General features: G+C 28.3%; 1 protein-coding gene across 1 annotated transcript; it reads right to left on the bottom strand.

Annotated features, from left to right (window-relative positions):
• Window positions 1-967: 967 nt before the first annotated feature.
• On the bottom strand, window positions 968-2,506 carry LOC107427976 (CASP-like protein 1F2). Its single transcript, XM_048481413.2, has 3 exons — window positions 1,996-2,506; window positions 1,675-1,798; window positions 968-1,547 (listed from the first exon to the last, which is right to left on the bottom strand). The coding sequence occupies exons 1-3, from the start codon at window positions 2,247-2,249 to the stop codon at window positions 1,305-1,307; spliced, it is 621 nt and encodes a 206-aa protein (XP_048337370.1). The 5' UTR covers window positions 2,250-2,506; the 3' UTR covers window positions 968-1,304.
• Between the last annotated feature and the right edge of the window lie 11,216 nt (window positions 2,507-13,722).

The following is a 13,722-nucleotide window of genomic DNA, read 5'->3' as shown; positions in this document are numbered from 1 at the left end:
TGATCATCCTTTTGAATAGGTCTTGTCCTTGACACAAAACCAAAAATGCAAAGATTTGTGGCTCCACTATTGCCGGGAGAATGGGAAGTTTGTTTGATTGGGATATAACCCTATATTTGATATGCGAAAGAGAAAGAATACATGAAGCATCATTGAAATTATAAGCAAATATGATGGGAAATTTTAAAATCATTTTGATATGTTAAAAAAGGAAAGAAAATGTGAATAATGTTTGTACCAAACTTAAAAATGGCGAAAGAAAAAATTGTTAAGAATGGTGTTTGAGAAAATGAGCTTTTGCTCATGAATTGGGGTTGGTAATTGTAATTAATTTGTTTTCCTACCCAGTTCCTATCATCTATTGGCGAGTAAAAAACACATTGATGAATTGAGAAAGCTTAACTCACTCCGACTTGAGAGTGGAGGCTGAGTCAACAAGGCAAGGGTAGTTGCACCGGTGGATCTGGTACGTTGTATTGAATAGGGATAGGGTTGTACCATCCAACCAGAGTTGTAAAATCAATATCGAATTGAATAGTTCATATCGTACCATTACAATTTACAGCCTAGAAAGTAAAAAATAAAAATAATAATAAAAATAACAATAAATACAGTTTTATCTCCTAAATTGTCTGTCAAATTATAATGGTGGGTAGGTGTCAGAAATTAATAGCAAAGGCCAAAGGTTAAAACTTAGGCTAAAGGTTAAAACTTCTTACTTAATTTTCCACTAGAATTTTAGTTTTTAATCATATATTAAGGTGTTACCAATAGTACCACTTGTATCTTTCCTCACGGTACGATTCTCAAAAGACAACTCGCTCTATATGTATATATATGGTTATATTTTGTTCTCCTAAGTGTGATTATATGGACACATACATATTAATAAAAATTTATAAATAGTTACAGATCAAAATCATATATAACTAAAATTAAATGAACAATCATCAATCTTCACAGCTCGGACAAAATAACAAATATATATATATATGAAAACAGCCTAAATTGAAAAAAGGATATTTCCACTTACAAACATTCCACTGTGTCCTCCTATCTAGAATCTCCAACTTAAACTAGTAAAAATGGAAAACAAAGCAACAGAGAAATACAATTAAGGAGCAGACAAGCAGATCAAAATGGAACATGGAATATACGTGTATTATATATATATAAATATAAATACATATGGTTTATTATTGAGCTGAGGCTAGCTATCCATCCCATTTCCATGGCTGCAGTTTCGTGGTCTAGTTAATTATATCTAACTCCAACTTCTTCAGAGATCGATGAGTAGCAAATTTTCAATGACCAGAAGTAGAAGTAGAAGGAGAAGGAAAGGCGAGTCCATGAGCAGAGATGATAGTGAGAGCTAAATAAGCAAAGAAAGTCAAGTAAGAAAAGACCATGGATATTATCATTTTGTGGCAGAACTTGTGCACATAACCGCATATAGAATGCCATGTCATGTCTTCTTGTCCATGCTTGGCCACGTATCCTATTGCCGTCGCAGCCGCACACCCAGATACCATCAACACCATCATCACCTTTCAATTTCCATCATCATCACAAATTATTATCATAAACTCAAAATCTTACAAATTATTATCATAAACTCAATCTCTTACTCAATCAATAACAACTCAGCTTTTCTGGCTCTTGGTTAGTTCTTACCATATCATGCAGGAAGATGAAGAAATGGTCTCTCAACTTTAACCCTGAACGCCTCAAGAGGTAGACGGAGATCATTGAAAGCACAGAGAAAACACACACTACAGCATTAGCCCCAAACAAGAACCTGTAAAACAAAAAATAAAAACAAAAAACAAAAAAAAAAAAAACAAGAAAAAAAAAAACAAAACAAAAAAACATATAAAGGGTCATCTTTTGCTTTCTGAGTTGTTCAAGATATTTGAAAACTTTTTAAAGAGAGAAAAAATAAAATAAAATAAAAAATAAAAAAATGTTGAGCTTTTTTTGGTTTTTTGAGGGTACTTGAGAGAAGATGAGTAGGCATAGCTTGCTTCGAACTGGATCCCAAACAAGATGATGGATTGGTTGCTGGTGATAATGACAGAGATTGAACAGAGTGTGAAGAAAATGGCTGAGATTTTGAGAATGAGTTGAGCAAGGAAGACGCTTCTCTGTGGTGGTGGTGTTGGTGGGTCTGAGATTGGGATGCCTATGGAGTTCACTTGGACCATGAAAGAGCTAGTTTTCTCTTTACTACCCATTTCTGACTGAGCCATTTGGGAGAAACCAGAGAAAAAAAATGGATTTTTAATCTGTTCTTGAAAGAAAATCTGAGAGATAAGGGTTGGTATATATTAGAAGCTACCACTTTTCTCTCAAAACTCAAATGCTGAAAAAAAATAAAAAAGACAAATTTTCAGTTGAGATTTAGAGATATGTAATAAGTGTATGCAACCAAACTAGAATGGAAAAGGAAAGGCATTTAATCATAAATGGGGGGAGTGCCTTTTGAAAAAAGGTATTTCTTTTTTCCAACTCTTCAGTGGCTCAGGTCCACAAATTTCTCAACACTCCAATTTTGAGGGTCGGATCAAGGGTATAACCAACCTAACTATATATATTTTTTGGTCAAGAACCTTTTTTTCCTTTTTTGGGTAATATTTTCGGTTAAGAACCTAACTATATATATATATATATATATATATATCTCTGTGTGTGTGTGTGTGTGTATGTGTTTGTTGAAATGGACTTGTAAATTGAGTCCTAGGTGTTGGTTTTTTTTACCCTTTTTTCAAACAGCTATTTGGTTGTTTAAATTATGAATTTTTTTTTGGGACCTATTTTATATTAGGGTATACATATTAGAGAGAGAGCGAGAGAGCGAGAGAGAGAGAGAGAGAGTGTTTAGGTAAAAAAACTCCAATTTTGAGTAAAACAGATTTATGAGAATAGGTTGTAGTTTGGAAGAATTCACCTTTTTCTTTTATTTCACTTTGGTTTCTTTATTATTATTATTATTTCCCTTTGGTTGGTAATAAGAAAATATAGGATCCAAATATAATTAAAAATTATGTATAATAAAAATAAGGATTAAAATGTTGTTAAAAAAACACCTAAGAACATCTATATATACTAAAGATATATATACGGTGGGACAAAATCAAGAAAAAAATCAATTATTTTATATTAGTTAAAAAAATTTCTTTTTCGTTTCTTTTTGTTTTAAAAAAAGGAGTTATAGATTGGTGGCTTGCTGCATACTCTGTCCGTCTTAGGCCATTCATAGAGGTAAAATTATAGCTTCTTTTTTATGGTAATTATCACAGCATTTAAGCACAACAGGAAGGAACAATCATAGTTACGCATTGTAAAGTAGGACTACTTGTATTCAGTTTGTGTTTTGATACTTCAATTAGAATTTCCCAAGTATAAATCGTGGCTTGGGCTTACAAGGCCATATCAGCCCGAGATATCAAGTAGAGGTACTCGACAATCTATACTGAATATACAAAACATATATATATATATATATATATACACATTCTTTTTACTCTTGTTGTCAACATTAATATTCAACTTATTAAATCCAAGGTTAAGGTATCAACATTTAACTTGAAAATGTGCTCATAATTAATGGTTTTGCGGCATTACATATATAGTTTTATTTTATATATATATATATATATATTTTGATATAGTTTGTTTTACTAGATAAATGTGAAATACAGCATGCAGTCATATCGCCATTTTGTCGGATGAATATGAAGTATTGTATTGGATACATGTAACCCCAGCAAAAACAATAGTGATTATAGCCAATGGCAATGATGGATTGATGGTCCAACACGAACTATGAATCTTTCCAATGATTAATCAGCAAACTAGAATCTCCAAACTTTTTTTTCTTTTTTTAAATAAATGAAAGTACCATTATATGAATTTGATATGTTTGCATAATTCCTAAAACTGTGACAAAAAGAAAAAAATGAAACATGAAATATATCTGTAAATCTGTTTAGTTTATTGCAGAACAAGATAAATAAAAAGAGCGTATGGATCCCTTTTCGTATTGATGTTTCATTTGTCAAATTTGATGAGAATTGCAAATTTTGATCAAGTGGTAGAACGAAACACGAGAGCATGAGCAGAGATGAGTATGAGAACCAAGTAAGAAAAGAAAGTCAAATGAGAAAATGCCACGGCTATCATCATTCTCGTGCAAAACTTGTGCAGATAGGTATAACCACACACTGAGTGCCACATAATCTCTTTTTGTCCATGCTGGCCCACATATCCTATTGCTGTAGCAGTCGCACATCCAGATATCATCAATATCATCGTCTGTGATGACAGATAATCACACACACGTATACATGATACTATCATAAGCTCAAACCCATTGAATCATAAAGACAAAAAAAAGTATTATTGATTACAAAGGCTTGTCTAATGCTAAAAACAGACAAAATTCAGCTGAGTTTTTGAGATTATATGCAACAGGTGCGACCAAACTAATTAGGAGTCCCTCTAATGCTAAATACCTTTTTGGCTTTGCCATTTTTTAATTTTGGCATTAATATAAACTCTCAAATGATGAAATGATAAAAGTTTAAATGTGAATATCAAATTTTAGTATTGCCTCTTCAATAGCAAATGTTAAAAAATGCATTATCAAATTTTAAATTATAGTTTAATTAACTTGTCTTCCTTTTCTAATAAAATTCACCATCTAAAACCGTACCCACTATCAAGTTCATACAATTTTAAAAAATTTTAACAAATGGAACACCCATTCCTATAAAATACCAATTGCAAATTTGCCAAGAATTGAGTCAAATAGCACTCTTATGTCATATCTTGGCAATGCGATGCCAAGTTGGAAAAGGAAATGCATCCAATGGAGTTTTCTTTCCTTTTTTTTTTTTTTTTTTTTTCCTGCATTATGCAAAAGCACTTCCTTTTCCCGGAAATGAAAGGTTCTGTTCTCATTTACCCTAGATAAACAAAAAAAGGAAAAAAGTCTGTTCTCTAATTTGGCTCATAAAACCCAAAAGACAGTGATAATGATTTTTCTTTTTTTTTGTTTTGGTAAATACAGTGATAATGGAGGCTGAAGAGTTGGATCAGGATTATAGTTATAGTGTAAATAAGCCAAAAACCAAACTATCTAAGGATAGAAAATGGAATAGTAATGTCGCTAAATGTAATAAATCCGGGTCCAACCTGTTTAGTTCTTCGGATTTGGGAAAGAGTTGGTTGCCCTTGTATGCTTTTCTGATTCACTTTTATAGGTGGTGGTTGTATGTTCATAAAACTAATATATAACGTGACAAAGGTATCAAATATATGTATATATATATATATATATATAGTCAATATATATATATATATATAAAGTGAAATCGGTTACATTTTTAAAAAATATAATAGTTGTGAACATCACCAATGTTTACATATTCGTTTGCAAGTTAGTAATAGGTTAATATTTTTTTTTAATAAAATTAATAAGTTAATGTTAAAGGGTTTACTTTCTCATTTAAGATTTTAGTTTTTAAAAATCATAATAGATTTAAATGTGATCAACTATTAATTGCCATGTAAATATAGATCCATCGATATTGGTGATAAATGGTACTGATAGATAGCAGCACACAGTAGCTGAGAAAAATATAAATAAGATTAACTTTTTTTAGGTGAAATATGATTAAACTTTTTTGGAATTACATTTTGTCGTTTTCATGAATAAATTTTATTTTGCGGGTTTTCTTAATATTTCTTTTTCGTTTTCTTTTTTTTTTTTTGGGATAAATCTTCAATTTTTAATCAGTGGACAAGGATTTGCCAAAATAAATATGGTTTGACTCTTTATTATCCGATGAAGCCCTGAAAGCCTAAATGAATTGACAGAAGTAAAATAATTAATAAGTAGTGATTTTCTCATTTTCTTTTGTCACATCGCATATAATACAAGCTACCAACCAAAAAATGTCTCATATATCTTCATGTTTGACCCGGAATGGTACAGGGCACCTCCACGTGACACTCTGCGGCTGGACCACGTGCACGGTTGGTGAGATGAGATTCAAATTTCCTTACTATATAATTTTGAATTACTTTTTATTTTTTGGTAAAATTCAGAAACCATTTTGTTTAGTAAAAATATTTGCTCATGCATGTTTGTCTCAAATTAGTTTGTAATTTTTTTTTTTGAAAGAAAATTAGTTCAACAAGAAAACAGTGAGGACCCAATTTGATCTCTGTTGAATGTAAATCTAATATATCCACTGTAACTTTGGAGTCACTCACAGTAACTCCACCTTCAAAAAATTAAAATTGAAGAAATTGGCCGATGTTCATTTAGTATTATATTATGGGGAAATTACTTAAAATCAAGGGACCATAAATGTATATAGATTGCTTTACCAAAAAAAAAAGGGAAAAAAGAAAGAAAGTGTATATAGATTGAGCCAAAAGGCTTGAGCAAGTTAATGTCTCGATCGAATGTCTAGGTGTCAACCTGTAGCTTGTCATAAATTTTTTTAATAAAAAAATTCTAATAATAATAATAATACTAACTTTTGGTGTATTATAAATGAGAAACAGACGAGGAGGACTTCTAAAGCCTCAACACCGAAGAACATTTTATAAAGCCAATATTATTATTGTTATTATTATTATATCTTCCTTTCAATCACTTCCATTTCCACGTTCTATTATTATATAGTTTAATATGTTTATATTGATATATTGCAATAAAAAGGAAAAAGGAAAAAGGTTAAACTTTTCATTCATCTTAACGTAAATGCAACAAATATGAACATTATTTATTTATTTGGGAGGATCGATTTTGCAAAGCTGAAATAAAGCTAGAAAGAATTCTTGCCAATCAGAATGTTTTTAAATGTACATAAATTTTCCCACGCTTTCAAGCTTGAGATCCACTAAATGCACGAAATGAGTAAATAAAATGAAATCCTTATATAGTTTGACCACGAAAATATAAAAATATATTGGACATTCACATTTTATTTTTACTTTTATTCTTTTTATATATAATTTTCTTCCTACCAAATAAATATGAAAACCAAAATCCTCTTTTCTGTGTTTTTTCTATATTCACATTTTAAAGTAAATTTTTCACTTTTAAAGGATTTTTAAAGCAATTCAAAAACTAATGCAAAAGTCAAGTAAAAAAATGCTAAAACCATAAGCCCAACTCTATATAATGTTGTAGATTTGAAAGGGACATTTTCTTTTTTTTTCTTTTTTTTTAATTACAAGGAAGGGAAAGGAAGGATTTTTTACCCTCATCAAGGATATGAACTTTAATAACTTTTTTTAATATTTGTTAGTTTTCTAATACATGTTTCCATATTTTTAAAAATTAGAAAGATCTGTTCTTTAATTATTCACCCAAAAAAAAAAAAAGATCTATTATTTAATTTGATTTTTGTTGTAAATTATATAATGCATAATGCATCTTTGAAATTTTGATTTAACGTAAAAACAATCAGTCATTTCAAAAATTGACAATTTTGTATAAACAGAAATATGAGAATTTACATATAAAAATCTTTCAAGGACTATATTACTAAAAACACAATACAATTACCCCCAAAAAATAAAAATAAAAAAGACGTTACAAGTTTAAAGGGATTACCTGGTTTGTTCAATGTACACCAGGCCTGGGCCTTATAAGCCCATGACTAAAAGACTGCTTTTTCGAGGCTTGCTATCTTGATCAACCAGCTCATGCCATATTCTTGGGCCCTAACATTTTCTTTTCTATTTTGTTCTAACTACCAAGAGCCATTCAATCACATAAATATATATATACATATTTATTTAGACCTTGAGAAATGGGGAAATAAATATACACTACCGTGAATAACAACAATAACAACAACAACAACAGTAATAATGATGATGATGATGATGTTATTTGTCATCATTCAAAATAAAGTAATAGTAAAATGTACAAATCATATAACAATTTAATTAACTACTATTAAAGGATTCACTTTTTTATAATGGATTTTTAATATGACAAAAATAAATATCACAAATTAATGTTTTCCATATTAGCAATTGACTTCATTAGTGATTATCACTAATGGTATGGTGACAAATAACAAAAGTTTAATAATAATAATAATAATAATAATTCATTACTTAGCTCAAATTTGACTATCAATTTTGGGTTTGATCAAATTTGAAGCTAAAGATATTTGCTTTTATAGTTTAACATATGTCTTCAGAAAAAGATTGTAATTTTTTATTCCATTTTGTTTGGTTTTTTATATATTTTTTTAATATTTTTTGGAGCTCTAAATTCATTATTTTAAATAAGTCTAAATTTATGTTTTGTAAATAAATAAAATTAGAATATTAATAAAACATATTTGATAGAAATGTAATTCATTTAACAAATTTAGAAAGAAAAAAAGTTTTGAAAATAATAGCAATTAAAAACACTAAAATATATAATCGAAGGAGAAACATTAAAACTTATATAGGAACACCAAAAATTGCTTGGAAACAAAAAGACTAAGACCTTTAAAAGATGAGGTTTTTTTTTTTTTTTTTTTTAACAGAAAAAAATTTTAATTAGAAAATAATTTTCCTGCCATGTTCGGGGTAACCACGTTTCTATTTATTTATTTATTTGTTGCTAAGTATATATTCTCCTTTTTGGTGATTGGCAATTTGGCATTTTCATTTCCACACACACACACACGCACACACACATATATATATATACACACACACACATATATATATTTGGCTAAAAATGCATTCTCATTTCTATACATGAAAAGAAAAGCAAAGTGACGAAGGCGAATCAAAACGGGGCAGTCCTCGGATACTGACAAATAAACTAATCAAGCTGTTCCTTTGAATGCTTCACTCACAAAACAACACATTTATTTCTTTTAGATAATAAAATAATTAAATAAAACCTTTTTTTTTCACTTTATTATAAATGACCCTTTAGATTATCTTTTGGGCATGTAAATATTTAAGAGTTTCTAATTGATTGTCACGTGAAAAAAGATTTACTTATACTATATTTTACCAAAAAGAAAAGTTTAGTTATAGTAGAAGATTGATTATATTAATTTTCTTTTATAATGTATGGATATATTTAATTAAATATTTATATATAAAAAATTATATTTAAATTATTTAATCCAATCTGTTTGGATTATCTAGATTTAAATAAATTGAAAATCTTAATTAAAATATTTTTATTTATTTATTTAATTTTCTAATGAACCATAATTAAAAGCCTATGTAAAGGCCCTAACCAGTCATTCAAGGTACGAAAGAGCAATACTTATAAGCCTATTACTATTTTTTTCTTTCTTTATTTTTTACAGAAAAGCTTCTTATAACTTAAGTATCCAAGGGTTTTTGGTGAAAGTCTTTGATCGATGCCACCCATTCCAACTTTAAGACCTCCTTTTAACGTAGCTTTACAGGATTCTTTAATAGTAAAAAAGGGTGAATTATTTTTTATTGTTGATTTTCATATCAATATATAATAAATAAAATAATAAAAAATTAATTCTTTTTTTTTTTTTTTGCTATAATAAATAAAAATAAAAATTCATGGTCTAGAACTAGACCCTTTTTTTGAATATGCTTGGATAAGGACAAGATTTTTAAACATATCCTAGAGTTAGGCGGAGCCCTTTTTTCATTTGTATTTGTTTATAATTGCTAATGTAACAGTCCCCCCGCCCCCACCACGACCCCCTTTTCTTTTTTGGGTAATGAATGTAACTTTCATACCATTATCAACACTGTGATTAATATATTACCAAACATAAAAAAGAACAAATTTGTGATATAGTTTATCACAAAATAACTTAGTTTTCCTCTTTTTTTATTTTATTTTATTTTTTAAATCCACATTTTCGTGGTGAGAGTTTGGATATTTTTATAACATCAAAAAATAATGTCACTTTCTAAATAGTCTATTTTCCTTTTGGGTAATTCACTTTCTAAAAAATATAGTTGAACAGTTGATTACTGAAGTTGATAGGTATGCAGACAAAAGCCCATATCAGTTTTTAGTCAAAAACGTCACTTTTCTGTCTTATAGTCAACCTACAAATTGTGGTCCAAATATATATATATATATATATATAAAATAAAAAACAAAGACTAGAAATTCATCATAAACTTCTTAACTTTTATTTTAATATATTTAAGATATAAAAATTTTTATTTTGGTGCAAACCAGGATTGGTTCTTTTTTAGTATAGGCTTTTCTGTGTTTTTTCCCCATATATTGTATGCTACACTACATATGACGCATTTTCTCAGCACCTAAACATGGCTATAATAATAAAAGATTTTTTTTGAAATATTTATAAAAGAATTTTTTTTTTTTAATATTTATCATAATTTTTCTCCATCAGCAAAAAGTAAAAGATTTTTTTATTATTTATAATAAAAAAATTTTCTATTTTTTAATTGTAAATATAAATGATTTATCAATTTAATAAAATTAAATTTATTTAACTACAGAAATTTTGTTGCATGCGTTAAAAATTTTCTTCTTGCTGTTGGTCTAGAACTAGACCTTTGTGTATGGATATTCTTGAACATTCACCTCCAAAGCTGAGAAGCTGGGGGTGGATATCGCTGCTAATCTCCTTGTTATCAGATGAAAGTGACAGTGTGAAGACTCGCTAGCAGGATGCAAAGATCCAATCCCCAACGGAACTCAACCCCGATGAAGACAAGATTTTGAAAAATATCCTAGAGTTAGGCGGAGCCCTCTTTGTTTTTTTTTTTTTTTTTTTTTTTTTTTTTTGGTGTTTATTCTATAATTGCTAATGTAATTCCCTCTTTCTCTCTCTCCCTTTCTTGTTTTTGGTAACAAATGTAACTTTCTCACCATTATCAACATTGTGATTGATATATTACCAAACATTAAAAAAGAATAAATTTGTGATACAGTTTATCACAAAATGACATTATTCCTGTTATTGAAAAAAGAAAAAAAAAATCCACCTTTTCGTGGCTGAGAGCTTTGATATTTTCATAATATCAACAATTATGTCACTTTCTAAATGATCTTTATTCTTTTTGGGTAAACCACTTTCTAAATACTCTAGTTAACCAGTCGATTACTCAAGTTGATAGATGTGCAGCCAAAAGCCGATGAACAGTTTTTAGTAAAAAAAGGTTACTCTTCCATCTCATAGTCAACCTAGAAATTGTGGTCCAAATATATATTTAAAAAAAAAAAAAAAAAACACTAGAGATTCATCATAAACTTCTTAACTTTTGTTTTAAAATATTTTTGTTATGAAAAATTTCATTTTGGTGCAAACAACTAGTCCCTTTCTTACCACTAGTTTTTTCAATATTTTTTTTCTCCCTATGTGCATCTTTTCTCAGCGTCCAAACATGGTTATAATAATAAAAGATTTTTTTTAAACATTTACAATAATTTTTTCTCTTTTTTTGTATTCTAAATTTATAATCTTCTTGACTTATACAATAAAAGAATTTAAATGGTATTTTTATAAGTCTATTTATTTATTTTTGTTAGTACTATATAGAAAAAGAAAAATTGATTGGGAACTTTTTCCTGACGTGATCAATTTGTGTAAATAGGGACATCATTATTATGCAATGACAAGTTAGCAAACGGTGGCCGCGTCTGCCAATGAAAACAAATTCACTTCCATTCAAGCCACTGCTTCTTTCTTTTCCTATTCAATACTTTCCGCAGAAAATGTTCATTTTATATGTTGATAGCTCACTCTCCATCTGGATGTGGGGCCCTGCCACCAATACATCTATGCATGTATTCTCATATATATGTATGTCTATTTTTATTTTTTTAAATTAGATACATGCATTCTAATTGTATGGTTCTAGATTATTATTCAATATAATTACATTCCACTATTGAACCAAAAAAAAAAATAAATAAATAAAATCTAATTACATTCCACTCCTTAATTGAAACATACATTACACATTTTATCCCTCAAGTTATAAAATGTCCTGTTTTATAATATTTATTTATAAGATCAATCCCACTATGCATTTCGAAATATGCATTTGAAATATACACAATTCATTTGATTTTTTATTTTTAACTTCTTTATTTTATTTTTGTGCATTGTTTACGATTAATTTTAACAACTTTCTTGGTGAAAAAAGTGACTCTAAATTGACAAAGAAAATAATAGCTGATAGACAATAACGGGAGATTTTTGCAATAGGTTAAAGTGGAGAAAAAAAAAAAAAGATTATAATTCATGAGGTTAAAATATAGCTAAACATTTTATATCATTATATGTTTTCCCTTTTTTTTTTTTCAAGAAAAGGACAGCGTGAACCACTCTCTATATACTTATACATGCATTTCTATTTACAACCAATTATTATCCTACCCTTTCAGCAAATAGAATTATCACCCTACCCTTTTTCACCTTAAAAAAAGAAAAAAAAAATTATTATCCTATCTTTCATTGTCAAAGAAAGATAAAGCAAATATTATCCTACCTTTTCAACAATGCCATGCGATATCGTTGATTTGTAATTATAGAAGAAAAAGGAAACTTTATGTCTAATTATAAATAGTACAGCAAAATCTAAGCGTATTAAGACCGTGCAATTCAATTAACATTATTATGTTCTATACAACATACACGTAAAAGCTGATATAATATTATTATTACAATGAATTTAAGTTCCACCAAATGACAGTATTGAGTATTGTTTTTTGTTTTTTGTTTTTTTGTTTTTTTTCGCTCGTGTATATTTTATATGCTTAAAACTAAAACTGTTGTGTGTGTATGTGTTTTTTCTTTTATTTTTAAAAACAATAATGAAAATATAGCATTTTAAAACAATTTTAAAAACTATTATAAATTCGATATTATTATTCTTTTTTTCATGTGATTTATATTAAAACATGTTAAGTAATATATATATATATATATAATCAAGTTCCAATCAAATTTTTAATATTATAACTAAGGTTAAGATTTTCATTTTTAGTTTCTAAATAATATCTTGAAATTTAAAATTACTTTTATAATTTATCAAATTTCTACAATTTTTTTAAATAAAATTTTAATATATTATTAAATTTATATTTAATTATTTTTAAATTTTAATTCTTTTGTGTAATTCAAAATCTAATAAAAAAATTGTTCAATATAAATAACTATAATCAACCATTATAAAATATCTTCTTGCCAATTAGTTAAAATTTCTATATACGGGTTTGAGTAACTTTTCGGTATTGTTTTTTTCCCACGTGAATTTATACAATGTAGGTGTTATAATTATATATTTTTCAAAATTTTTAAATAAAAATTTACATTGAACACCGTACTATTAGCCTTAGGCATGTGCAATGGATAAGAAGGATTTACTACGATCCGGTTCTTCGAACCTTCCGGTTACACAAAAACGTGACAGGCACATGACCATTCTCCTCCGTGCTGCTTGCCTATGTTTTTGGCTTCAAAAGGACAACCAGCCTACATTGCACAGTGCCTGTCGCGCCTAAAGAGCTACCACTATACCCTACCACACCCTATCAGATCCCCCTTCGTACAATCTCCTGAATTTCCGATTTGGCCCATCCCTCTGCCGAATAATGATTTCCACTTTCCAATCCCCATTTCGTAATTTCCTACTTTATTGACGTACTTATTCGGCAATGAAAAATATGTTAGTTGATAATAAGTATATATATATAGTTGGAAT

This window comes from Ziziphus jujuba, chromosome 9 (assembly GCF_031755915.1).
Source record: "Ziziphus jujuba cultivar Dongzao chromosome 9, ASM3175591v1".
NCBI lineage: Eukaryota > Viridiplantae > Streptophyta > Magnoliopsida > Rosales > Rhamnaceae > Ziziphus > Ziziphus jujuba.
This window is presented reverse-complemented; position numbering and strand designations above follow the sequence as displayed.